Source organism: Carya illinoinensis, chromosome 13 (genome assembly GCF_018687715.1).
Source record: "Carya illinoinensis cultivar Pawnee chromosome 13, C.illinoinensisPawnee_v1, whole genome shotgun sequence".
NCBI classification, from domain to species: domain Eukaryota; kingdom Viridiplantae; phylum Streptophyta; class Magnoliopsida; order Fagales; family Juglandaceae; genus Carya; species Carya illinoinensis.
Window position 1 is genome coordinate 20,967,939 of NC_056764.1, and position 25,282 is coordinate 20,993,220.

Consider the following 25,282-nt stretch of genomic DNA (forward strand, 5'->3'; position numbering starts at 1 on the left):
CGTTGTATGAAGTGGCTTTTCTCCTCTAAGACTACTACATGCAGCCTTGTATGAAGATGCTGCTGCTTGCATTTTTAGTCACTATTATATTAGCTTTTTAGGATAAGTAACCTGAAAATGCATTCACGTAGACATTTATGATCACTTGCAAGATATTTAAATATGAGAAATGATATTTACAGTCGTAATTGTGCAAGCGCCGCGCAGTCTCTTTGAAAAAAGTGAATTAATATTGGACCCACATGAAAAAAGAACTAACTTTTTAATTGTAGACCCCACTCTTTTTCAAACTAATTGCGCAGCGTTTGCACACTTCAAGACTATATGTAACATTACTCTTTAAATATAGAAGAGGAGAAGAGATTCTGCCCATTTAGGACTAGCGTGGGAAAGAAAAATAGTGAGCATTACTGCCAGCAAGTAGGAATTAAAAACTTCCTATGTTAAAGCATTAATCATATAAATCAAAATACTGCCCATGAAATGGCCGTAGCTGGCATAAATTATCATGGAACTGCCATATGTCTGTTTCAAACCCAAAATCAATTGAGAATCTGAGATTGTAAAACCAACATTCAGCCGAAGAATTTACACCTGACTGGAACCCTTCTTGAGAGAAGTCAGTGATGATGAAGGAATTTGGAATTGAAACTTTCCATAAAATGCATCCAGCTGCAGCAATTTCCCGTTTGCATCACTTCCTAGATTTGGATGCTTTGAAAATATTCTCCTTGTAGTATTTAAGTTCCATTATGCTTTCTCTGATATCATCCATGGCTCTATGTTTATTTTCCTTTGAAGGGGCTTTCTTCTGATCTGTGAAAATATTCATAACTAAATGAACACGCTACTTTACCAAGCTTAAAGTATGGATATGGCTGAAGAACCCCAATGACGAATGCCCAATTGTGCCCTGACACTAATTAAAAGTAATGGGAAGGGAGGAGAATGACTGACCAGTCACTCTTTTTTTTTTTTTTTTTTGATAAGTTGTAGAAAAAGACCAGTATTTTACTAACCCACCCAATATTGAAAAGATTAGAAGAAGGCAGAAATTACAAAGTATAAATCAACTTTTCTTACCAAGGGTCAAAACAGCAAAATCCTGTCAAGGAATCATGTAATGCCATATCAAACAAAATATCAAATTAGGATTCGTCAGTCAAGTGACCCTCTCCCGTAGGGTCTGCATCCAGACACCATAATAATTAGGATTCATTAGTCAAGTGAACCTCTCAAATATTTGTAGAATCCAGAAAGGGGAAATTACGACATCGACCCTCGCAAATATCTGTTTTCCACTTTGCTAATTAAACCTCCATAGTATCTAACATCTTAATGCAGAATGCATCATAGCCAGATAATATGTTATCGTGCAATAAAAAACTGAAGTGGACCAATTACCATTGGTTTACATGCTCCAATTTGAGTAGAAAAAAGGGATAGGAAGCAAGACCAACTGAACAGCTCAAAAATCCTAGTCAATTGTAAGACATCTGAGTCAAGAGAATCCATTGAATACTGTATAATGAAGATGCTTACTGGGTATCTAACTCATGTTTTGTTTTTAACATGTTAACAGTATGAGGTGATAATCAATGTGACGATGAACCCAGCCTATGGGGAGGGATGAAAGATGTGTTCAAATTTCATGTGGTAAAATGGGCCACCGTTTGTTCCCAATTTCAGAAGGAGATTTGGGTATCCGAAATTTACAGCTTTTTGAAACAAGGCATTGTTGGGCAAATGGCTATGGAGATATATCCCATAGAACATGGAGCTTTGTGGAGAGCAGTTTTAGACTCAAAAGTATGGTAGAGCATGTGGAGATTGGTGCTCAAAAAAGATGAGTGGATCAAATGGGGTGGGGCTTTGGAAGCACATCAGAAGAGGATGGACTAAATTTTCTAGTTTTACCTGTTTTGAGGCAGGTGACGGGTCCGGAATCATATTCTGGCATGACATATGGTGGGGTAAAAGGGCAGTTAAGGAAGCCTATCTATACTCTTTGGTATAGCGAGAATAACAGAAGCCTCAATTGCGGACCTCCTTGACCAATATAACGGCACTCCCCAATGGAATGTCACATTTTTTAGAACTGTCCGTGATTGGAGTTGAAGTAATCTCTGAATTTTACAACCTAGTCTATTCAGTTCCTATGAAGGGGGAGGTGACGATAATTTTTTTTCGTGCCCCTTGGCAAAAGGGAAGTTCACAATACACTCCTACCAATCCATCTACCAATCCCCCCTTAAAGGCATCATTTTCTGTATGGACAGCTTCTTTTAAGAAGATTCTCATTGTTGACAACCTAAGGAAACGCTGAATCATAATCATGGATTGGTGTTGTTTGTGTAAAAAGTGCGGAGAATTCATTGATCATCTACTAATACATTATGAGATTGCCACGACTTTGTGGAATGACTTTTTTACCATGGTGGGTGTAACTTGGGTGATGCAAAGGGTGATTGACCTCTTAGCTTCATGGAGAGGTCTGCAAAGCACTTCTCGTTTTGTCAATTTGTCGCAATGTGGAAGATGATTCCGATTTCCTTATGGTAGTGTCTTTGGAGGGAGAGGAATGAGAGAAGCTTTGAAGATTGTGAGCGGCCATTGGATGAATTTGTTACTTTCTTTTTAACACTTTGTTCCAATAGTCAATTGTAATTGCTTTTAATGAATTTTACTACTAGACCATCAATCCTAGGTGTTGCTCTTGTATATGATCCATGTACTTGGGCTTTCGCCAATTTTACGATCAATAAAATCTTATTTACCAATCAAAAAATAAAATAAAATAAAATTCTAATAATCAAGGTAGCATAAGATTTTCACCTCTAGGATACCACCGTATGCATAAAGCTTTCACACTGCTAACATCGACAAGTACATGAGAGAAAAGAGCAGCCAAATCTGGCATGTATTTCTGCAAAGACACGTAGTTAGGATTAGAAAGATGCAACATGCAGTAAGTACACACCACAAGTTAATATAGGAAAAGCATCCACAGGCACCAAGCCAATAGCACGAAAACATGCTATAGAATAATGTTCTCAGTACTCATTAAAAATAGAAGACAAGACAAGAAGACTCCACTGCTATCAGGATTGGCAAGTAATAGTTAATATTATAAGGTCCAATTCACATTCTTTATAGAGTGCATGTAAATCAATAAGATAGCTACATTGAAAGGTAAGAAGACAAACATGCTGAAAACTAAACACTATATTGATACTAACATGGTGTCCGCAGGGGTCAGTACGAACCATTTTTTAAGTTAAACCAAAATACAATGCAATGGCCTTTTCAATTCTTTCATTTTCTTTTTATGCTATAGTTGAAGTAATAACATGCCTTGGGTATTACTGAGGACAATGACAATATACATTATCAAGTGATGGCTAATTAAATTTTAAGGGAGGTTTTGCAACTAAGGATGAACAAAAAAAGGGAAAAAATTGCACTTCTCCACCCTAAATTATGCATACATTTGCACCGTTTCTTTGTAACGGAGAATAAGGATACGAGAGATTTATGGGATAGAAACTTCCCTACTGATCAACTTGCCACAACGTGCCAATCTACTCAATATTCTTAGTTCGTTGATGAAAAACTAGATTTGTGGCTATGTAGATTACTTCTGGATTATCATAACAAAGTTTGAGGGGTGTATCCATGGTGCAATCCACTTCCCAAAGAAAAATAGATAATGATACACCTAAAACCCTTTTACAACTATTTTACCATTCACTTCAAATCAACTAATGTAATTGTGCCACTTCATTAAAAATTATTTTCAGTTTTACATAATTACCCTTCATTTTAAATGGAATTGTAAAATAGTTGTAGACTAGTTGTAGGTTTATCATTTTCCTTTTTGGATAAGTAATCGAACATTTTATTTTTTTATTTTTTAAGAAAAGGCAACTTCAGCACTAGATCTTGCAGCTGTTTGTTTCTACTACTCCATGCCACTAAATTACGTCCCAGGAACATACAATATCCATGGTAGATTGCCGCTCTGAAGGTCAACTAGAACAGCCTACACTTGGATGTCCTTCAATCTGCAATCCCTTATGATACGCCAAATCCGGCTCGGTTATTGATAGTGTGGTCAATCGCCTCTCTGAAGTGAACTAGAACAGCCTGCACCTGAGTGTACTTCAATTTGCAAATGGTAACTAGATTTATATATTAATCCACATCCTAGAGACCCTTTTTTAGATACCTAAGAGTACATCGTACTGAAACCCTAATGTGACACCCTCAACATCTCAAAAAGGGTCTAACCACATTTACAGAATAAGACATGTCAATTAGGTATTAAGAGTAAGATAATTAAAACTCCCACCAGCCTCCCATACTTATTTGGATCATCCATAAGCTCTACCAGATGAACTATTAATTTATGGTTCAGAATCTTGGAGTATCAATTAGCATGGATCCTAATAGACTTGTATCTAGCAAAAGATCAAAAGTATACTTCCTTCAGAAAGATTAGTATCACTAGCAGGCCAAACAACGCTATGCCAAGAAAATATCTAAATTCGCACAGATCCGAAGAATGAAACCCAGACTGTAGAAACTGCTTCAACTCTTTTAACTTTTTTGGTATCATTACCAGTCAAGACAATATCGTCAACATATACTGCCGTAACACAAGCTAGAGATAGAATGACTAATGAAATTGCAATTGAAATTGCACAACAAGAGATAGAACATAGAAGCTTCAGCCACCAGAGAAAAGGTTTATTCAAAATCCACATCATAAGTATGTGCCTATCCTATTGCAACTGATCAGGATTTCGGACGTTTGACTTTTCCATCAAGTCAGTATTTAAAGCTATACATCTATTGACATCCAATTATTTTTTGCCAGAGGCAATGGAACCAGATCCCTTGTACCATTTCAAATCAACGCAGTCATTTCCTTCTCCATAGATTTCCTCCAACCCATCTAAGTTAACGCCTAAGAGGAAGTAGGAATAGAAATGGAAGACATCCCAGCAGTAGAACAAGAAAAGGGAGTAGACAATGCATGAAAGATAGCAAGTTGGAGGAAAATGTTTAGTGAAAGAGGTTAAGGGGCAAATGGTACTTTTATTTCCCAACAAAGATATGTTCTCAATCTACTCAAAAAGACAGGGATGCTAGGAGAACGTTATTTTAACAATTCTAGAGAAGTCCAAGAAATATGGGGCCTATACTCGAACAAATTAGTCAAGGTTACAATTCAAGCTCCTCGAAATCATTATAAAGAGTGAACTTCTCATTCCCAAGCAATGTAGGATCTAATTCACCACTTCACAATCTCCCCCCTTAAACTATCTCACATATTAGGCCATTTCATGATAGGTGACACAGTTCATGTCCCGCACTTCTAGTCGAGTTTGACCTGATGCCATTTGTAACAACCCAAGGAAAGCCCAAATCATATATGAATAATAGTATAATACTCCAAAATAATTACTCAATGTTACAGTTGTAGCTCCTTGAAATCATTATAAAGAGCAAAAACTTCTCCTTCTCAAATCATATGGGATCGATCCCATTCACCACTTTCCTTAATCCAGTGTACTACAATTATGGGAGTCATATGATGGATAAAGGCATACAACAATTGGTTGGAAGACTAATTTATCTGGCCCACACCATAACTATGGGTGTATCCTTCAGTTACAGATCGGAGATCTACTTCAAAGAATTGTACATCTGTGGGAAGTAACTTGTTACCTGACATGGGGAAAAAAAAGCAAGTACACACTAGATCAAGCGTAGAAGCTGAATTTTCGAGCCATGGCATGCGGAATAGGTAAACCATTAGGGCTAAAAACACCATTTAAGGGACTTGAATAGATCTAAAGATCAAATGAGGTTGTCTTGTGACAATAAAGTCGCGATGAACATTTCTAATAATCCACTCCAACTAGATCAAACCAGACGCGTCAAAGTTGAGAAACATTTAACAGGAGATACTGCATACAGAATTATTTTGACAACAGTATTGTCTAGTCGGGTCTTTCACACAACTTTACACAAGTTAAGCATTCAAAACATCTTCACCTCAGCTTGAGGGAGAGTGTTGATAAATTAATATTTTTATAATTAACGGCAATTATGTAATTGTAATATTGTTGATGTTAACATAAATAATATGCCAACGGTAGAAACCTAAGATTTCTAAGTCCTCTTTTCTGATAGGGCAACCTTTCTTTTCTCTCCTTTACTCTCTTATTCCTCTCTCAACTTTATCATTACATTGTCAACCTAATTTGCTGAGGTAAACATCCATCTCATACATGAATTGGTGTGATAACATATCGAAGATGATTGGATCATAGGTCAGTCTCCCTTTCTTCCTTTTTTTTCATAATTTATAAAACTTCATTAAAAGGCACACAAGCCGCAATCCAACTACATGGGATGTATACAAGAAATGCACCTATCTAGAAGAAGAAGAAAAAGGTACAACAAAATCATGAAAACTAAGTCAATTTAAGTCTATAAAAGCTTTTCCAATAAACTGTTGAAGAGGAAAATCTTGAGGCAACAAGGAACCATTGTCCACACTGTTGCAATTTGCAATTTGGAGGCTGGCATTGGCACCAAGCCCTCTCCAGGAGTCAAAAAGGTCCACTATTTTTCCGGGCATGACCCTAGCCAAGCCAAACCAAACCATTTTGAAAAACCCTTCCACAGCACACTAGCAATAATGGAGGAAAATAGTCCTCCAAATGTATAGTGGATGAGTCCACTATCTCAGCAAAACATATCATGTCAAAACCTATATCTAACAGTCTCTCAAGTCTCACCTAAAACATTGTGTGGTAAGAAAATTTCCCTCAACCCTTGTGAATTTCTACACTACAACCACATAAGCCCTTCTACTTAATGAGAACACCCTCGACCCCAAATACTACTATACTTGACTTCCACCTCCAATTGTCATAACGTCCAGTATGACATGGTTAAACACCTAAATTTCTAATTCAAACCTCCTAAGGTAACTGAAGTGCACATCCTAGTCCAGTCGACAAGATGATTCTTGGCAATATCCGCAATATTGCTCGACAAGAAATCCCTTCGAAACTTCTCAAGACCATTTGCTGTGCTATGTGGGATAGGGAACAATCACAAGAACTACATTGGTGGAGTAGATATAGTGCTTTTGATCAAAGTTAGCCAGTCACCTTTTCACAGGTAGAGTTGCTTTCACCCATCCAGTCTACACTTCACTTACTTAGCACTGCCCTCGAAGGCAGTGCCAAGTATTTCAATAGTAAGGCTGCCATTCTACACCCATAAACGCTAGCTGGTCACCTTTAAATGATTACCCTTCTTTCTTTCAGCTGCTACAAGAATGGAATATTTCAAAGCATTTGCTTTTGAAAGAATTTGAACCACTGTGCCATATTCAGAGGTGCAAGAGAAAACAAAACAATATTTATGGGACATTGTGGCCCATCAAGTCTTTTAGATTCTGCATGTGTTTTATATATTTGACATGATTAGCCTTTTCACTCCTAGTTATATGAAAGGAAAGTCGTATCACTTTCCCCACATATTACTTCACTTATCAACAACTTAACATTGGCATTCATTCCAGCTTCAATCATACTAACAAACTTTTTTTTTTCATAAGTATCATACTAACAAATTTTGAAGTGCATCACAATGTGTGTGCAGCACCCATGACTTGAGTGAAATAACTATGCTTTATAAATGTATTTCAAATGGCCAAACAGCTGGTGAACGGGAAAAAAAAAAAAAAGTAAAAGACTGTAATATGTAAGATGTACCTTGAGAAATAGAAAATCCACATAAATTGAATTTCCTGCCAAAAGGGGTGTGTATGTACCAACATTTCTCTTCACAAATTCCATAACCTGCAATGTTCAAGTATATTATTAAAGGACCAGAAGGGAAAATGAACAGCTCAACTAGAGTTTTAAGATTTTGAAGTTTCATTTACACCATAATAGAAGGCCTTGGTAAAGCATAAAAACTACAAAATCTGATTCTGGGTGAAGCCAGAATGGAAAGAGAAAAGGGATGTAATTATCAACAATATGTACAAACGAGAAATGTTTTAATAATGAGCGCACCATTGAGGAAATTTGGAAATTCTTAGTGTTTTCTTTTTTTCGATGGTTTTCAGCTTTAGTGCTTAATGGAGATTCAGCTCATGATTTTCTATTTTCTTTTCCTTCTTTATAGAATATAATTAGGTGTTTTCTTTTGTATACTTCCTGTATGCATGGGCTGCACCTATTTCATTCGATGAATAAAATTCTTCTTACTTATCAAAAAAAAATATATGTGCAAACACAAACATGTAGAATATTAAAAATTATATAAAATAATTAATCCTGTATGATACAAGATTGGCACATTGTGGGGGATACTAACCATGGCTTTACCATTATTTCGCATCTTTTGTTTGCAGATGACACACAGTTATTTTGTGAAGCAGATCAAGGTCATATTCAATCTTTAAAGGCTATCCTGCTTTGATTTGAAGCAATCTCCAGTTTAAAAATAAATCTCTCTAAAACAAAGCTGGTTGTTGTGGGTAACATGTGCAATGTTCAGGGCTGGTCAACATATTGGGCTGTGTGGTCTCTTTGCTACCTATGAAGTACCTTGGCCTTCCGCTGGGAGCATCATTGGCCAAGACTATTTGGGATGAGGTGTTAGATAAGATAGAGCGTGGGCTGGCTGGGTGGAAAAGGTTGTATTTATCTAAAAGGGGTCAAATTACATTAATAAAGAGTACCCTCTCAAACCTTCTCACATATTTCTTGACATTATTTCCTCTTCCATTTAGTGTTGCCTCTCGGATAGAGAAGCTCCAATGAGATTTTGTGTGGAGGGGACTTGGCAACAAGTTTAAGTTTCATTTAGTTGGGTGGGATAAGGTGTGCTCTCCAATGAGGGGTGGCGGGTTGGTGCTCTAATGAAGTTAGGGGGGCATATGGAGTGGGGTTATGGTTGTGGAGATAAAATTATTAAAGGGAAGCGTTATGGAAGGTCGTGATTGATACTAACTATGGGAGTACAAGGAGGGGTTGGTGCTCTAATAAAGTTAGGGGGGCATATGGAGTTGGGTTATGGAAGCATGTCTGAAAAGGTTGGTGGTCTTTCTCTAGCAACACTAGGCTATGTATGGGGGATGGCAATAGAATCAATTTTTGGCATGATGTTTGGGTTGGAGATATGGCTCTTAAGGATGCCTATCCCTAATATTCATAATTGTACAGGAACAAGATGCTTTGGTGGCTGACTTGTGGAAAATTACTAATCGTGGGCAGCAATGGAATGTTAGCCTCATTAGGGAGGCACATGATTGGGAAAGAGGTGTCCTTGTTGAGAACTTTAACTTGCTATACACCACTGGACCTGTTGATACATTGGTGTATAAGTTGGTGTGGCAGGCTTCCAGGAAAGGAAAATTTTCTATACACACTTTCTATGAGACTCTCACTGCTCAAGCTAGTAATCACTTTCCTTGGAAGAGCATTTGGCGGAGTAAAGCGCCTCCTAAGGCTGCTTTTTTTGTTTGGACAGCATCCTTAGGAAAGATTATGACCATTGATAATCTAAGGAAACATGGGCTTATCCTTATTGACTAGTGTTGTATGTGCAGAAATAGCAGTGAAACAGTGGATCATTTACTTCTACATTGTGACTGTGAGTTCGCAAGGGCCATATGGAATTACTCTTTCAGCAAAGCGAGATTATCATGGGTTATGCCAGGGAGGGTGGTTGATCTACTAGCTAGTTGGAGAGGGAATATGGGGGCACCACAGATTGCAGCTGCGTGGAAGATGGCTCCCATTTGTCTACTTTAGTACATCTAGAGTGAAAGAAATGCTAGAAATTTCGATGATCGTGAGCACTCCCTGGAAGAGTTTAAAATATTTTTCTAGAAGACTATTTATGTGGGCCATTGCTATAGATTTAAATGGTCTCAGCTTCCATGATTTCCTTGTAACCATTTCTAGATCCTAAATAGGTGTAATCACATGCATACTTCTTGTGTACTTGGGCTATGCCTATCTCTATATCAATAAAATATCTTCTTACTTATCAAAAATAAAATAAAAAAATACCTTTGCCAAATAGGCCTATGCTCCAAAATGATCAATCAATGGTACAATGAAAACTCTTGGAATCATTGTAAAGAACAAAAACTTCTCTCTCCCAAGTAATGTGGGATCTCATTCACCCACCTATACTTACTACAGCGTATCACAAAGTGATGGAGTCTATGGGGGACTATACATTGGCTTATTCCTATAGAAATGTCAAAGATAGTTTTTCTTTTTTTCTTGGGCTTTTGAGGGTGTTTGCGAGCCTAATTGTGATCGGAAAAGAGGATTTTTTTGGGACGAGTTGGCAACATTACCCACTAAATGTGTAGTTGGCAGGAAGTTCCATGATGTATTAGAGGTGATGTCAACATTACCCACTTATCTTGAGCTGGCATATACAATTTTCTTCCAAGTAGCATAAGCAATACACATTTAAAGATTCCAGACATGCATAAAAAGAATTAAGCTCACATATGAAGAGAGAGAACATAACCCTGTCAAGGCTATTGAACGTAGTTAAATTAAGCTCACATGCTAGTTAAATGAATACATAATACGAGAAAATTAAGTATGAAGTAACTTTCACCACTTAGTAAGATTCTAACACACCTGCTTTTCAGCTTCTTTTTCAGAAGTTGTACTGTGAAGAACTTTCTTTGTCAACCCTAGATTTATTTTAAACCATTAGTTATAGTTCTCTGCACGATTAAAAAAGAAAAGAAAAAACAAAAGAAAGAAGTTCCCTGCATGATATACACAGAAAATATGACTGATAGAAAGACAATTTACAAGTGTCAAACCAACATATGCACCACTTACCGCTAGCTGCATGATGGTTTTGACACCACTCACCCATCCTATCTAAATTCTCTTTGCTTTGATGGATGACTAAATCCGGACCCTAAAAGAAGAAAAATAATTTGAAACATAAGATAGAAGAATAATGGATGTAATGATACATGTTAGTCAATGTGATTGATTGTACAAAGGAAGTATGCAAGAGAGACACCTTAGCAGAAAAGAAAATATGACATAATACCATATCCATTGTATCATCAACAGAATCAAGTTTTTCCTTCTGTTTAACCTCTTAAACTTTAGTTCGCAACAAACAATCACTGAATCTAAGGAGTGAGGTAAATAGATTTAAGGCAGTTGGAATGAGGTAGAAAGAGCTGACAGGCAATTCAAAGCAAGAAAAAAAGGTAGGTGCAAGTCTGCACACCAAGCAAGAAAATGGTTAGATTAACTATCTAGCTCATACACCAAAAAGCCTTCTTGTTAGTAAACGAGTTTTGTAAGCTATGCAAGCCTGGCTCTCCTGGCACTATGGCAGGATGTGCATTGTATACGACGTGGCTGTAAGGACAGGTAACTATAATTTAGACAAAAATGCACAAAACTGAGTACCCAACCATCATCAAGAACCCCATAGTTGTCAAGCTGCAAGGTAGGCTTGAAAGACGGTTCTCAATTGGATTAGCAATTGGCTGTCGAAGTACATTTCATTACACCTTGAACAACCACAATAATCTAGTCAAAAGGAAACTAGATAACAACTTTGATACAAGGCAAGTTTATAGGGATAAGTTGAAATCGTATTGCCAAAAAAGTAAGAAAACAAAAGTACAAAACCACACATGTTTGAAAGAAAAATAATTTTTTCAAATAAAAATATTATAAGAATACAACAAGAACAAAATAAAACAACAGTATGCAAGAAAATGCACCGATGAATAAGAAGATACCTCCAATGTCTTGGTTAGTTTTCCATCGGTAATAATGCAAGCAATCTCCAGTATTCTATCAACTTCAACATTTAAACCTGCACAGACATGGACGTACAAAGAGAGAAATGAGAAATTAAGGCTGTGTTTGTTTCAACGAAAAACGAGGAAAAACAGAAAATGTATTTGGATGAAAATATTTTCTGAAACAATTGTTGATTTTCCAATGTTTGGTTGGCATGTCGAAAATGATGCAAAAATTCTGTGTTTGCTTATATTGAAAATAATGACTGTAATTGTATGCCTTTTTTTATTATATTTTTAAAATATATAAATATGATGAATCAAAACTATTATTTGTGAAGTCATACAATTACAGTTAATAGAAATAGAATAATCCGTTAATTTTCTCATCCATCACCATTAACGTAAAACACGTACCCAATCATAGACTACCAAGTTAAATTTTAAAGAAAAATAATTAAATATTTTCTAACAAATAAGAAACATATTTTTATAATAAAAAGCAAATTATATTTTTAAAATTTATTTTTATAATAAAAAAAATTTAATTAAATTTTTAAGAAAAAAATAAGATCGATATGTGACAGTTTATAATTGGGTCACGTGTTTTATTTGAGCAGAAGACAACGTCTATCTTTCGTTTAGATGGAGAGGAATGCGTGAAGGGGTGGAAATGACTCTCGAGGGGTAACTCATTTTCCGGACACAAGAGTTGCCTATTAACCCACAAGTCCTTTTCCATTGACCTCTATTTTCCACCCTTTCCAAAGAGACAGATGAAAACATATTCCCCAAAAATATCTTCAGCCAAAACAAGCACAGCCTAAAAGGAACTTAAATTTTCTTTTGCATCGTCAGGTAACCACGCATTTGGCAAGAAAAGTGAATATCATAACAAACAACACAACAACATAAAAATTCGCTAAGAAAATAATCTTTTGCCTAGACTGATCAAAAACTGTATCGCAATAACAGAATAAATGTAAAGCATAATCAAATAATATGGGGAGCATTCATTGTAAATTTTTTGTTATATGATCATTATGACTGCACTGCACAAACAGAAAAATGTAATACAATACAGGAGGGATGTTCCCTTTTCTTTATTCATCTATTTATTATTTTTTTGCAGGGGGGCAGGGGGGCAGGGGGAATAGAAATATACCATGAAGTGGAAAATCTAGAGTTAAGTGAATATAGCACAGGAAAATTAGATCCGTACCCCCATCCAAAAACTAATGTCAGAGGGTCTAGCCCAGGAGGGTATAAATGTCAATTGTGAGCTGAGTAATATATAGTGCAACAGTAAGGGGGTAGGACAAGATTTTTTTATTACCCATTAGTTCTCTCAATATCCTAACCTTGAGGTCTGAGGAGCTTAGTGGTTAGTTTTACGGCCAAAGAGAGCATTGTAGGTGAGCTAGTGTGATTGTGGGGGTCCCAAAACAACTAGTTATAGAATCAAAGGTGTTTGTTTTTTGATGAAGGATGGAGGCTCCTTGCTCATAACTAATAGGAGTTGGAAGACAGTAAAGGAGATGAGACTTGGGAAGGCACTAGTGCATTGGTTGTTGGATTATGGGATCCAGCAATCTCCCTTAGTGACTCGCTAGACTTATGGGAGTCCAACGAGCTGGAGCACCTTGTGTGCACTGCAAAGCCCCTCATGCCTACCCGCAGCACTTATAGATGTGGGGCATGCGCTGCCAAAGTGTATAAGGAAATAAAGTTGCGCCTCTGCTAACAGTGATTGCTTGTTAGTAGAGATGGTAATGTGGGGTGATAGTCCTAAGGCCTTGAGGGGGCACCCAAGTTCCCACCAAACCCAAGAAGTGTGTGCTGGGGGATAGATTAAATCCTTGCAGGGAGCCGAGGGTTTGAGGCCTTGCCAGCTAGGTAGTCTAGCCAGTGATCGCTTTTGGCCTAGTGGTAAGCGCTTGATCCTAACATTGGTTTATCATAACGTTGGAGGAGTGTTTGAGGGGTGGGACAAAGGACTTCTACACTATAGCTAGAGAGGGTGCTAGATGTTTCATGGCGCAAAGATGTTCAAATGCTTGTGGTAGATTCATGGCACTAGTGGAATATGGTGGGGGTGGAAGACGAACTTTATCTTCATACCGGAAGAATGGAGGGGAGGGGATGGAGGAGGATGGCTACTGTGATGAGGGAGGCAATATTGGAGGAAGAAAATGTGAACCATAATAGAGGTGGGATATCGTAGAGGTTGCCGATGGTGGGGGCTCGAATGCAAAATCGCTCGTACAGGGAGGTACTGGTGCAGACGACATTGCCAGTGCAATATAGAGAGCACAGTGGTGGGCCAACTCAGTGCAAAACTACCTTGAGACAAGACAATACAAAACTACTGTGGTGTATTTGGCAGGAATGAAATGACGAGACATTCAAAGATATGGAGCGTTCTTTGGAGGAGATTAGAGCATTATTTGTTAGAACTTTGTTTCTTTGTATAGATTTCAGTGGCCTCAATATTCATGATTTTCTTATTTCTATTTCTTCTTTCTAAAGAGGTGTAATCTCTTGTATACCCCATCTGTACTTAGGCTATGCCTATTCATATTAATATAATATAATTGTTTACCTATCAAAAAAGAAAATATTCAAACCGTCATCAACGATAAAAGTCGGAGTTTGGACTTGACAAGGGTGGGAGCGGCGACTTCCCCATAACATAGCTCGAAGCCAGTTTGGTATCCCCCAGTTGTACTAAACTACATATGTCTCCCCTTTTGGAGAACCCAACAACTTTAGAACAAGGTTTTTGAACTGATCACTAGATATTATGGTTAAGAACATAATTGTGCCAGCAGAATCTAACTTCAGAAAAACTGATTCTGTTGTGGGCAAGGCAAGGGCTGAGATGTGGGAGGTCATGCATTTTGGCAGTTTAAAGACTTAAGGCATTCACAAAACATTCAGATACTACATGTCTCTTGCCATTTTACTCTCTTTTTTATTTTTCTTTTTTGGTGGATCAAAACTATGAAGATGCTACATTTTATCGGACATCTTTATGCTATATATTACAGCTACATGCACTCCTTTTTTTCTCTGTACTTAGTAGAATTCATTCCTTTACAATTTTCAGTCATGATTCTTTCAGACATGTAACTTAGTTCTTTGACTGGGGCAGCTCAAAGTTGCTCCATCTAGTGTTTTTTCTTTTTTAAGATAGTCTCCACATAGATTTATAACAACTTTTGAAGACCATGATGTAGAACAACTTGAACTTATAAGTGTCACCCTCTCTTAGCAAAACTGTCGTAACAGGCATCTATGTAGAATTTACCTAATTTTAACATCAGAACAGGAGTCTCACCAAACATGACAAGTACAAATGAAACATGAGAATGGAATGGGAAAAAATAGGCAAATGGAACAGCAAAAGATGCATCAAGAATGAGAATTACCCAAATTACAACAATAGTTAAATTTTTGATTGCCCAATTAGAAAAATTATTCTAGTCCCTGTCATATGAATGCCTTGGTGTTTCACTATTTAAAACCAAAGCCAAAATATAAATGCCCTAACCCCATCAGCTTGCTATTAGATACCCAATTGTTGCCTTCTCTAACAATATGTCACTAAGGTCTCTTTTGTTTTCACAACATCGCATCTCATCTAATCTAATCATTACAACTTTTTCAAATTCCTACACAAAATAAAATAAACAATTCAGCTCTTTTCAAATCCCAAAACAATAATAATATTAAAAAAATATTCTAACAATATTTTATTCAATTTTCAACTTTTATTTCAATTCATCTCATCTCATCTGCGAAAATAAACGAGGCATAATGTTAAATGTTATAATTATTCGTTTAACTTTTACAGTGGGTTTCCACTTTTGGTACGTCTTGCACCTTGTTACATGCAACTCTAACAGTTAGGAGAAGAAAATCAACAAAATATATCCATGTCAAAATTCAAAAGCCAATAAAACTTCACAACAAAAACACTTCAAACACAAGTAATTCAGCTTCCTAAAAGTAGCTAACAACTCAAAACAGAAATTGGGTAATTTTTCTCTACAGTTCTGTCATTACCTAATATTGTTTAAATGCAATTTTTTTTTTTATAAGTAATAAGAAATTTTTATTGACAAGCAAATAGGCATAGCACAAGTACACAGGACTTATACAAAAGGAAAATACCGAAATACAAACTAGGAACTAGAGTGGACTAAAAGCAAATCATGAAGATTATCTCCATTCAATAGTAGAGCTTTAGCCCAGATACACAAAATCGTTTAAATGCAATATTAATCTCTTTATTATCTAATTATGCCTCTATACAAATTTAACTAAGAAAATCATGTCACCAAATTTCCAAAAGGGCAATAGAAAATCAATATCACCCCTTTTCATAACCCAAAAGAGACAAGCTAGGCCAGCAGAACCTTATCCCAAGTACATACATCAGTTAGTGGAAGTCATACACCCTTTTTAACCAATCAGCCATGTTAAAGCCGCATTTTCTGAAATTGATAGGACATAGTTTTAAGGTATTTTGGCCATACAGCGCCTTGTTTTTTAAGGGTTATTCCCCCTGCCAAGCATATCAATTAGCAGCATTTAAGAGGTTCCATTAAGTTCTCCAAATCTTAAAGTTACCATTATTCAGAACATCTGATGTATTTTGGTGGTTCCTGCTAAAGAACCAATGCAATGTTTCAAAATACTGTTGATTCTAGGCTATATTGCACCATAACAAGTTTTTTGAATAGTACCAATGACAAAATTAAATAAAATTTCAACACTCTAAATGGCTACATGCATGTATATTTTCTACAACTAAACAACATACGCCTACCAGTCATTTCCAAGTCAATCCACACAAGGGGAAACTTGTACTCTACTGAAGGAGTCACTGGATTTGATAGACACTGTTTTCCATTTTCTACCACCAATTTGTCATCAAGGCCAATAATTTTCTCCTCGCTTTTATCTGTGTGAACAAAATAAATCGTTAATATGACATGCCATTCCATCACTCAGCCAACTTTTCCAACATTTGTGGCTGAAAAATAAAAAGACAGAAAGCTAGATAGATAAACATGTAGACAAGTATCTATCTATTTGTTTCAAAGAAGACTTGCCATATTTAACAAGAGACATTGGCAACATAAACTATATCACAATTAACCTAGTTTACAAAGAAATACATATCATTTTTTTTTCTTTTGTGCTAAGTAAGATAATTTTTTTTTTTCAGGTAAAATTTTATTGATAGGAAAAGGCATAGCACAAGTACACAGAGTATACACAAAATATGCCTAAGTACCACTAAGCACTAGTGAGAGAGATACAAGAAAATTATGAAAACTGTCCTCATTACAAATAATGACCAAGGCCCAAGAAAATGAAGTATAATAAAAGAATTTAATGTGTTTTTAGGGTTATGAGGGTTGTAGGTTTATGAAAATATAGATTAAGTATTTCAGGTTTTAATTACAAAGTCCATGTTTAATTAAGAATTGAAGTAAGTTGTGTCTATTTTATAGGTAATCATCAGCTTCGTCCCATAAATATTGGATTAATGTCACGGAGTAATTAGCATGATCTTACTCTTCCACATATGTACGGTAAACGAGATACATCATTGTAAAAAGATAAAAGTAAAGCTATGAAAAAAAAAATTTAAGAATGGCCATCAAAGATGCATGGTACCAATGCAGTCATGGGTAGATGTGCAAGCTATGGACCTAAGTGTGGTCCACCATAGTATGTTATGATCAGATCAACGGTTCCCCTTGTGGCCACAGAATATGGAACAGGTGCACAACCTTGCACATGGGTTAAGGTGTGTTGGACAGTCAAATAATTAAGATAAGTTAAATTAGTCAAATAAGTCAAGATCAGTTATGTTAAGAAAAGTCATGCATGCCATAAGCATTATGTTAGTATAAGTATTATGGACGCACGAATTTCAAGAAAACCCTATATTTATTATGGACGCACGTATTTCAAGAAAAACCCGTATTTATTATGTAAACTGTATGATGTACTACTTATTAAGCATTCGACTCATTTTGTTTTTTTATGTTTTTATATTTTAACCACCCCAAGTGAGAATATTTATATTGATGAAGCTACAAGATAGGACTTGACTCGGGGAGGCGTGGCAGAGGCCTAAATCATTTAGAGCTATTAAGTTATGAACACATTGTGGAGAGTCTGTTATAGATTCACAAGTTGGGGTCTTGGGGTGGATGGTGTTCGAATGAGGTATGAGGCACACATGGAGTGGGTTTGTGGAAATATATTAGGAGTCATTGGGAGTCCTTTTGAGGACATGAACACATTGTGGTGGGCGATGGTTCTTGTGTTAGTTTTTGGTATGACAAATGGTGTGGTAACCATAGCCTCCAAGACACCTTCCCTACTATCTTTGAGCTCGAAAGAGAAAAGGATGCAATGATTACCGATCTTTTGGCCTTCTCAAATGGCTCCCCTCAATGGAACATTGATTTCATTAGGGCAGCCCAAGATTGGTTCCGGAAATAAGATGCACTAGAGTCATTCCAAGAAAGGTAATTTCACTGTTAGATCATTTTACCAAGTGCTAACAAGTCCTGGAATGACTAGTTTCCCGTGGAAGAGCATATGGCAGACGAAAGCTCCTTCAAAAGCAGCTTTTTTTGTATGGTCAGCATCCTTGGGTAAGATCCTCACAATAGAAAATTTGAGGGCACGACGGATAATAGTGCTAGATTGGTGTTGTATGTGTAAGAAGTAGGGGGAATAAGTAGATCAACTGCTTTTACACTCTGAGGTGGCCAAGAACATGTGGGATGATTTGTTCACGAGAATCGGATTGTCATAGGTCATGCCTTTTAGATTAGTGGATTTCCTTGCAAGCTGGAGAGGCCTTCATGGTAAGTCTCAAATAGCCACTATCTGGCAAATGATTCCTATATGTATGTGTTGGTGCATTTGGAGGGAGAGAAATGCCAGAAGCTTCAAGGATCAAGAGAGAACAACGGATGAGCTAAAAGTTTTCTTCTTTAAGTCCTTGTTATTATGGGCGGGGGCCATTGTTTGTAATGCATTAAGTGTCCATGATCTTCTACTTTCTATTGTAACTTATAGTTAGGTTCTTATGTATACTACCTATATGCCTGGGCTTTGCCTATTTCTATGAATATAACTTCTTGATTACCTATCAAAAAAAGAGTTGTGGTTTTTATAGTACAAAGTTTCAAAATTTTCAATGTGTTTTAAGTGCTTCCGCGAGCTCTCTTTTAGATTTTAATGAAGTACTTTTATTTTAAATTATGGAATATTTTGTATCTGGTGTTTCGTTAAGAAGAAAAGTTTCAAATCAAGGTCAGTACCACACCAGTCCCCTAGATTTGCTAAAAATGACTATTTTGGGGAGCGGGGTGTTACAAGCATCTCGCAACACCTTATTGAAAATCTCCTTTCCCAACGACAAAACTGGCAGGATGACACCGGTCAAGTGATTGGAAGCAACCATCAGAGAGTTTGTGTCAGACCCAAAGGCAATGGGCCACTAGTCGACGAGCTGGGCTTTGCTAAGGTCCTAGAGCCACTATCAAATGAAGGGCCGGGAATTTTTGACCCACCACATGGGCTAGGAGAATTATTGACCACCACACAAGCCGAGAATACGTCTTGGGCCCATCCCCTACTAAGGCCTTTTCTTTTACACCACCCCTCTTAACAACAAGGCCCTTATCAACAGACTCCTTAACAACAAGCTCTGAATGGGAGCTTGGAGACAATGACCCAAAAGAATACGAACCCAATGAGAGGCCTAAACACGAGTCCACTTTGGATAGAAGACTGTTCATATGCTCCTTCACCTCGAGTAGCTCAGTTTTCATAGCCATTAACACACTCTTCTCATGATTCTCAAGCGCAACACCCTCAGGAAGGACATCGCCGCCAACCATAGTCAGCGAATGTGCAACTTCAGTGGCTATAGGACCAGGCCCAGGACAAAACAACTCACCGCTTCTCCCTGAAAAAAAAAAAAATTAATAACGGAGAAAAAGGATTTACCCCGGTAGATAATAAGTACATGAGATCTTCCCATATATAAAAGAGACAATGACAACATACAATATATCACAGTTAACAGCAACAAAAGCTAAGAAGAAAACCAAAGCAGAAAAATGTAGCATGGCATAAGGCTTGTGAACCAGAGCATAAGTATACTACACAATAGATAATAGTGTCATCTATATCCATCATAAAGCTTCCCCTCCTCTTCCTCCTCCTCCTCCTTTAGTTTTTTATGTACTTTCTTAACATGTTTACTAACTTATCTATTTCTAGCTAGATGAATTTCTTATACGCATCTAATAATATTTGGAATACACCTGTTGCACTTTTTAATAACTCTTATTAATTACCAGAATTAACTTAACATGAAATATGACAAATTTTCTAGCAGGGAAAAACTTAATTATAACTAATAAAAGAGTCTATATGTTCTAACAAGTGCTCTCCTTTTTATGAGGAGTAAACAAATAAACTCACTATTTGTTCCCTGCATGCAAGAAACCACAATAGGATGCATGTCATCATATTACCAAAACACAAATTGGGTATGTCAGAATTGTGTTGAAGTGTGTCAAAGCCCAAAACTTATGAAAAGTTCAGATTCAAGCACAATTGTCAAAGAAAGTATTCTCAAAAGTTCACATTAACAAACTTTCCACTAACTTCAACTTTAGACCACCAATACAAAAAAAAATCATCTTCCCCCAGGTTTGGTCAAAATGGAATCACCCTTGATTGCCAAAATCTCCAAACACCCTCTTGCACTTCCATTCTGGGCTACTTTGATTCTCTGGAAGTAAGACAGGCTTTTGAACCCATTAAAATCCCAAGTCAATTGGTTAAAACATATAAGAGAGGAAAAAAGATCATTCTTAGGGTCGCATCCAGATTGCTTCAAGATTTTTTTTTTTTTTTTAATTTTTTAATGAGGGGGAAACCACCCTACAGCAGATTCCTAACACCCATGGAACCTAAACCCTCATGGAGACTAGCACAACAACCCACTGCCATGGCCTCCCACTTAAATCGCAGTTAGATCCCAGGGGGAATCGAACCTATGTCATGGGGCACATGCACACAAGTTCACCCTTACCACTTGGGCTACCCACGGGTGGGTTGCTTCAGGAATTAATTGACTCAAAGAGAGACCCTTAATTGAAAAGGCAAGCTTTTCCATTGCTTTGACGTAACGAAAATATAGACTAGTGTTTCACATGCACATTCCCTTCAACTGTTGACAATTAATGGAGGCAATGCCCTGCTTTGCAGGGTATATAAAAATTAAGAAAAACAAAGCACAAGCAGCTTGAGGAGCAGTGGGAGAATTTTGGAAGCTTATGGGAGCAGCGTGATTCTATATCGTTGGAAGCATATATGCATGGAGAACAAGTTAGCATTTCAGTCAAATGTGAGTTGTTAATTTCTTTCAAATATGTAAAGTCAGTTTATGGATAGTTTAGAAAGCAAACATGCAAGAGCTAAGTAGTTGGTTAGGACCAGTTTTTTAGCTATATAAATTCAGAAATTTTGTGGATTAGTTATAAAAAAAAAAACCCACTTGCAAAATCAACTATTAGGATGCCCCGGCTCCTTCAAAGTAGCCAACCTTATTTCTATGTGCATATTACAAGTAGTATAAGACTATCGTGTCTGCCATGGAGATAACTACACAACTTTCCTAAACCATTGGCTCACAACAGCTCCATGACTAGAAAGGGCAGCCACTACAAAACAGCCCCCCACCCCCCCAAACACCCACCCCTTTCTTCCCCCAAGGGGCCCCTTGTTAGTCTTGATGAAAAAAAAGATTGAAGAATTGAAGAATTGGTGAAGTAAACGATGAAACGGAGGAAAGGGCCTAAGTAGACAACAAGAAAAAGAGTGCCAAGATGTGGTCATAGCTGAATCCAAGAAGAGGCAGTTCACTCTCAACAATACAGAAGACATAGCCATGAAATTGCTTAGGCCATGCTTTGATGAAAAGAATTCGAATTTTTTCTCTTTTTCATTTTCCGTTTCAAACATTCATAGGAAATTTTTCCTAAGATCCTTTCTTATTCTATGTTTTCTCAGGGGTTGTTTGGGAATAGAGATGGTTTCATCTCATCTCATTGCATCTTCCCAAACATCACTCAACCATAAACATTTCCCAAATTTTTTTTTTTATTTCCACCAGGTGTCCAGGAACAACGTTTTGACTATTTCCGGAGTTGCACAAACCCTCAGTAAGGAGTTTCCGCAAGTGCACCTCGGGTAATGCAAGGAGAAAACCCCCCAATCCGATGGCCCCTATAAATTGTTTGCACCCAAGAGGATTTGAACCTTAAACCTAGGGGGAGCATACCATTTCACTACTATTTATAGAATTCTCATCTCATCTCATCTCATTCCCCGAGCATCCCCTCAGTTTCTAAAAATGACACCTCAATAGAAAATTTTTTGTTCTCTCCTCCTCTCCTCAATTTGCACAAAAAAATTTGCGAACCCAATTAACAAAAAGTAACGTTACAAATAAACATGCAAATCAGTATTTATGAACAATGCCACTAGGACAAGGCCACACCGAATGAAGTGGGGAAACCATTGCTCCCCCGCCACCCCAGAAGCAAAGGAAGGTTTCAACCAGCTCCCACGGGTGACCAGTGCATGGTGGGAGCCATAGAGACAAGGTATCCCTCCACAAAGCATGACCCACCCCGCAGGGTAAAGCAGAACCTAACTCCACCACACAAAGGGGCAAATACACCACCTAGTGCTAACGACCCACACAAGGGGAATCCTCCTCATCTTCATGTGGCGTTCTTGTCTTTTCTTTCTTATATTTTATCTTTAATTTAGCTTTATTTATTTTTAGTGTTTCTATTTTGTTTTTATTAGTTCTTTAATTTCTTAATTTTTCTTCTCAAAGTTATTTTCAAAATTGCATTCCCTTTTGTATTTAGGTCTCAAAAAATAGTTTTTAATTTTTCATCCCAAACAAGATTTTCAACCAATCCCACAACCTTTCACAAACCCCAAAATCTCAAATTTTCTCTTAGAAAACTAAAAATGGGAACATTTTAAGTATCCAAACAAGTCCTTACTTCCTGCAAGTTTAATATCTCAAGAGGCTAACTGGAAAAAAAATGTTTCAAAATGCTAAAATAGAAGGCTAGTAGCAGCAATTTTTAGTATTTATCAAGATCTGATGGTTACGTCAATGTTGTGCTGAGCATCCTGTCGTTCCTCTTGTCTTTATTGTGAGTGACCCTCAACCTGGCAGACAAGGCTGCTTAAAGGACGGGATTTTCTAGAGCATGTTCCCTCTCAGCTATTGGCAACAATGGAGATAGTACCCTGCCTCTTAGTGAGCAGAAAAACAGGGCATAAATAACAACAGGAGAAGTGGAGGAAGTTTGGAACTTCATGAAAGCAACATGTTTCTACCTGTAAGCAATGTGTTTCTACATCATGAGAGGCATATGTGGAGGAAGATTGAGTTAGCATTTCTCTCAAGTATCAGTGACAGTATCTTTGCATTTTGTAAAGTCAGATTAGATCGCTAAGTTGTACGAGTTAAGTAGTTGTTTAACACCAGTATTTTAGCTTTATAAATTCTCTTGTAATTCCGTGCATTGGGTATGACAAAAGGTCGATTTGCAAAATGAAGTGTTAGGAGGTCCAATTCCCTCAAAGTATCTTTACTTTCTATTTGCCGGGTACATAGTGGCCACATTTCTTTCAGGAAAATAACACCTAAACCCCATTTGACAACCATCAACCAGATCTTTATTTTTCATTTTTTTTTAATTTTTTAATTTTTTAAAATGAAAGCTTCAAAACCTTTGTCTTTTCATTTAAGAAAATTTAAATTTAAAAAAAATGAAAAAGAGATCATTTTTGTCAATGGTCCTCAAATATGGTTGTCACAAATGGGATGCGCCCAAGAACTCTTTCTTTAGTATTAATCAATCGATCAGTGTGGTACCCACTTTTTTCCTAGAGTTTCAATACCTAACTTCCATCAGATAATGTTTAAAAAAGAATATCTATTTTATTAAGAACCAAAAGCTTGTTCCAGGAGATGAACCCGCTTCTACTTACTACAAACTCTTATCAAGTGATTTTCAAGACCCAATGATCGGCCTTCCACAGTAAGGAAAGGCCGGTCCAAATTAAGGAAAGGCCGGTAATATACACGTTCTTTTAAACTCAACGAAAATCTTTAATGGTCACTGAATTTGGGGGCCCTCAATCAGTTTCAGTTTATTCTGAAACACACGCTTCGTCAGATTCAAGATAGAAAAGAACTTTGCATAACCTAAGATCAAAGAGCTCATCATTCAAGCAAGCAAACAGCAGCCACCGAAACCCTAGCCCTATCAGGCGGTAACCCAGAAGAAAGGAAAAAGGAAAAAGTGAGTTCAGTAAAGTAAAACCTGCAGTGACAGTGGCAGTGCTAGCGGACACATCGAGTCCGGAAGCAGCAGAGGCAGATGCGGGCTGCAATTGATCATCTTCAGCATCTAGCTCTAGGACCGAAAATGCGTTGTGGAGGTTGTCCATGTTTCTCCCCTCTGTTTCTTCTCTTCGTCGCCCAGTTCAATAAAAGTTGTCTGTAAAAGTCGAGCATCCAAGTAGCTGCAGCATCCCTTGCACAGAAAGCGTCAGGTCGAAAACCAAAGTCCAAGAATCGACTACGACACGCATCCCTTGCACAGAAAGCCTCAGGTCGAAAACCGAAGTCCAAGAATCGACTACGACACGCTGCTGAGTCATCGTGCCTCCCCACAAAAACTTTTAAAAAAAATATATAATAAATAATTTAATATTTTTTCATCGAAAAAAAAAATAATTTAATATTTTAAATTTTAAAATAATAATAATATTAAAAATAATATTTTAAAAATATTTTATTTAATTTTTAATTTTTATTTTAATTTTTCTCTTCTTAACTCGTTATCTAAATTTAACCTAAATAAAAAGTGATAATAATAAATTTATTATTTTCTACCACTCATTTAAAATATAGTGTATTTGAAACTTTTATTTTTTTTATTATTTTCTTTTAATCATTTTTTAACATCCTTAATTATTGAAAAATATTAAAAAATAATATAATTTTATTAATACTTACTTCCTTAACTATTAAATAAAACAAATAAAATGAATAGTAAATAAATGATATGAGGTAATAAACCTATCATTATCTACTAAAAAATTCTATTTATCATTTCATATAGCACACATTAATATATAATTTATCACTTAATAAAATTATCAATCTAGTGTAATGATCCGGAGTGTAAATTTTAATCAGAAAATCAGACCGAACTGAACCGATGGAACCAATCTGGTTTTAGACCGGTCCGATCAAAAACCGATTTCTAAAATACCAAAACTGAC

At 36.8% G+C, this 25,282-nt stretch overlaps 1 protein-coding gene across 4 annotated transcripts; it reads right to left on the bottom strand.

Annotated features, from left to right (window-relative positions):
• Positions 1 to 387: 387 nt before the first annotated feature.
• On the bottom strand, positions 388 to 24,645 carry LOC122291710 (oligoribonuclease). Of its 4 annotated transcripts, XM_043099603.1 has the most exons (10): positions 24,316 to 24,645; positions 19,635 to 19,853; positions 16,680 to 16,814; positions 11,843 to 11,919; positions 10,914 to 10,995; positions 10,704 to 10,759; positions 7,800 to 7,886; positions 2,836 to 2,926; positions 1,084 to 1,105; positions 388 to 816 (listed from the first exon to the last, which is right to left on the bottom strand). In XM_043099603.1, coding segments are annotated over exons 1-10 (897 nt in total). In that variant the 5' UTR covers positions 24,443 to 24,645; the 3' UTR covers positions 388 to 815. The 4 variants fall into 4 exon arrangements, with proteins under 4 accessions (XP_042955537.1, XP_042955535.1, XP_042955538.1 ...); XM_043099601.1 differs by lacking the exon at positions 1,084 to 1,105 and having other exon boundaries at positions 24,316 to 24,643; XM_043099602.1 differs by lacking the exon at positions 388 to 816 and having other exon boundaries at positions 1,078 to 1,186.
• Positions 24,646 to 25,282: the final 637 nt, after the last annotated feature.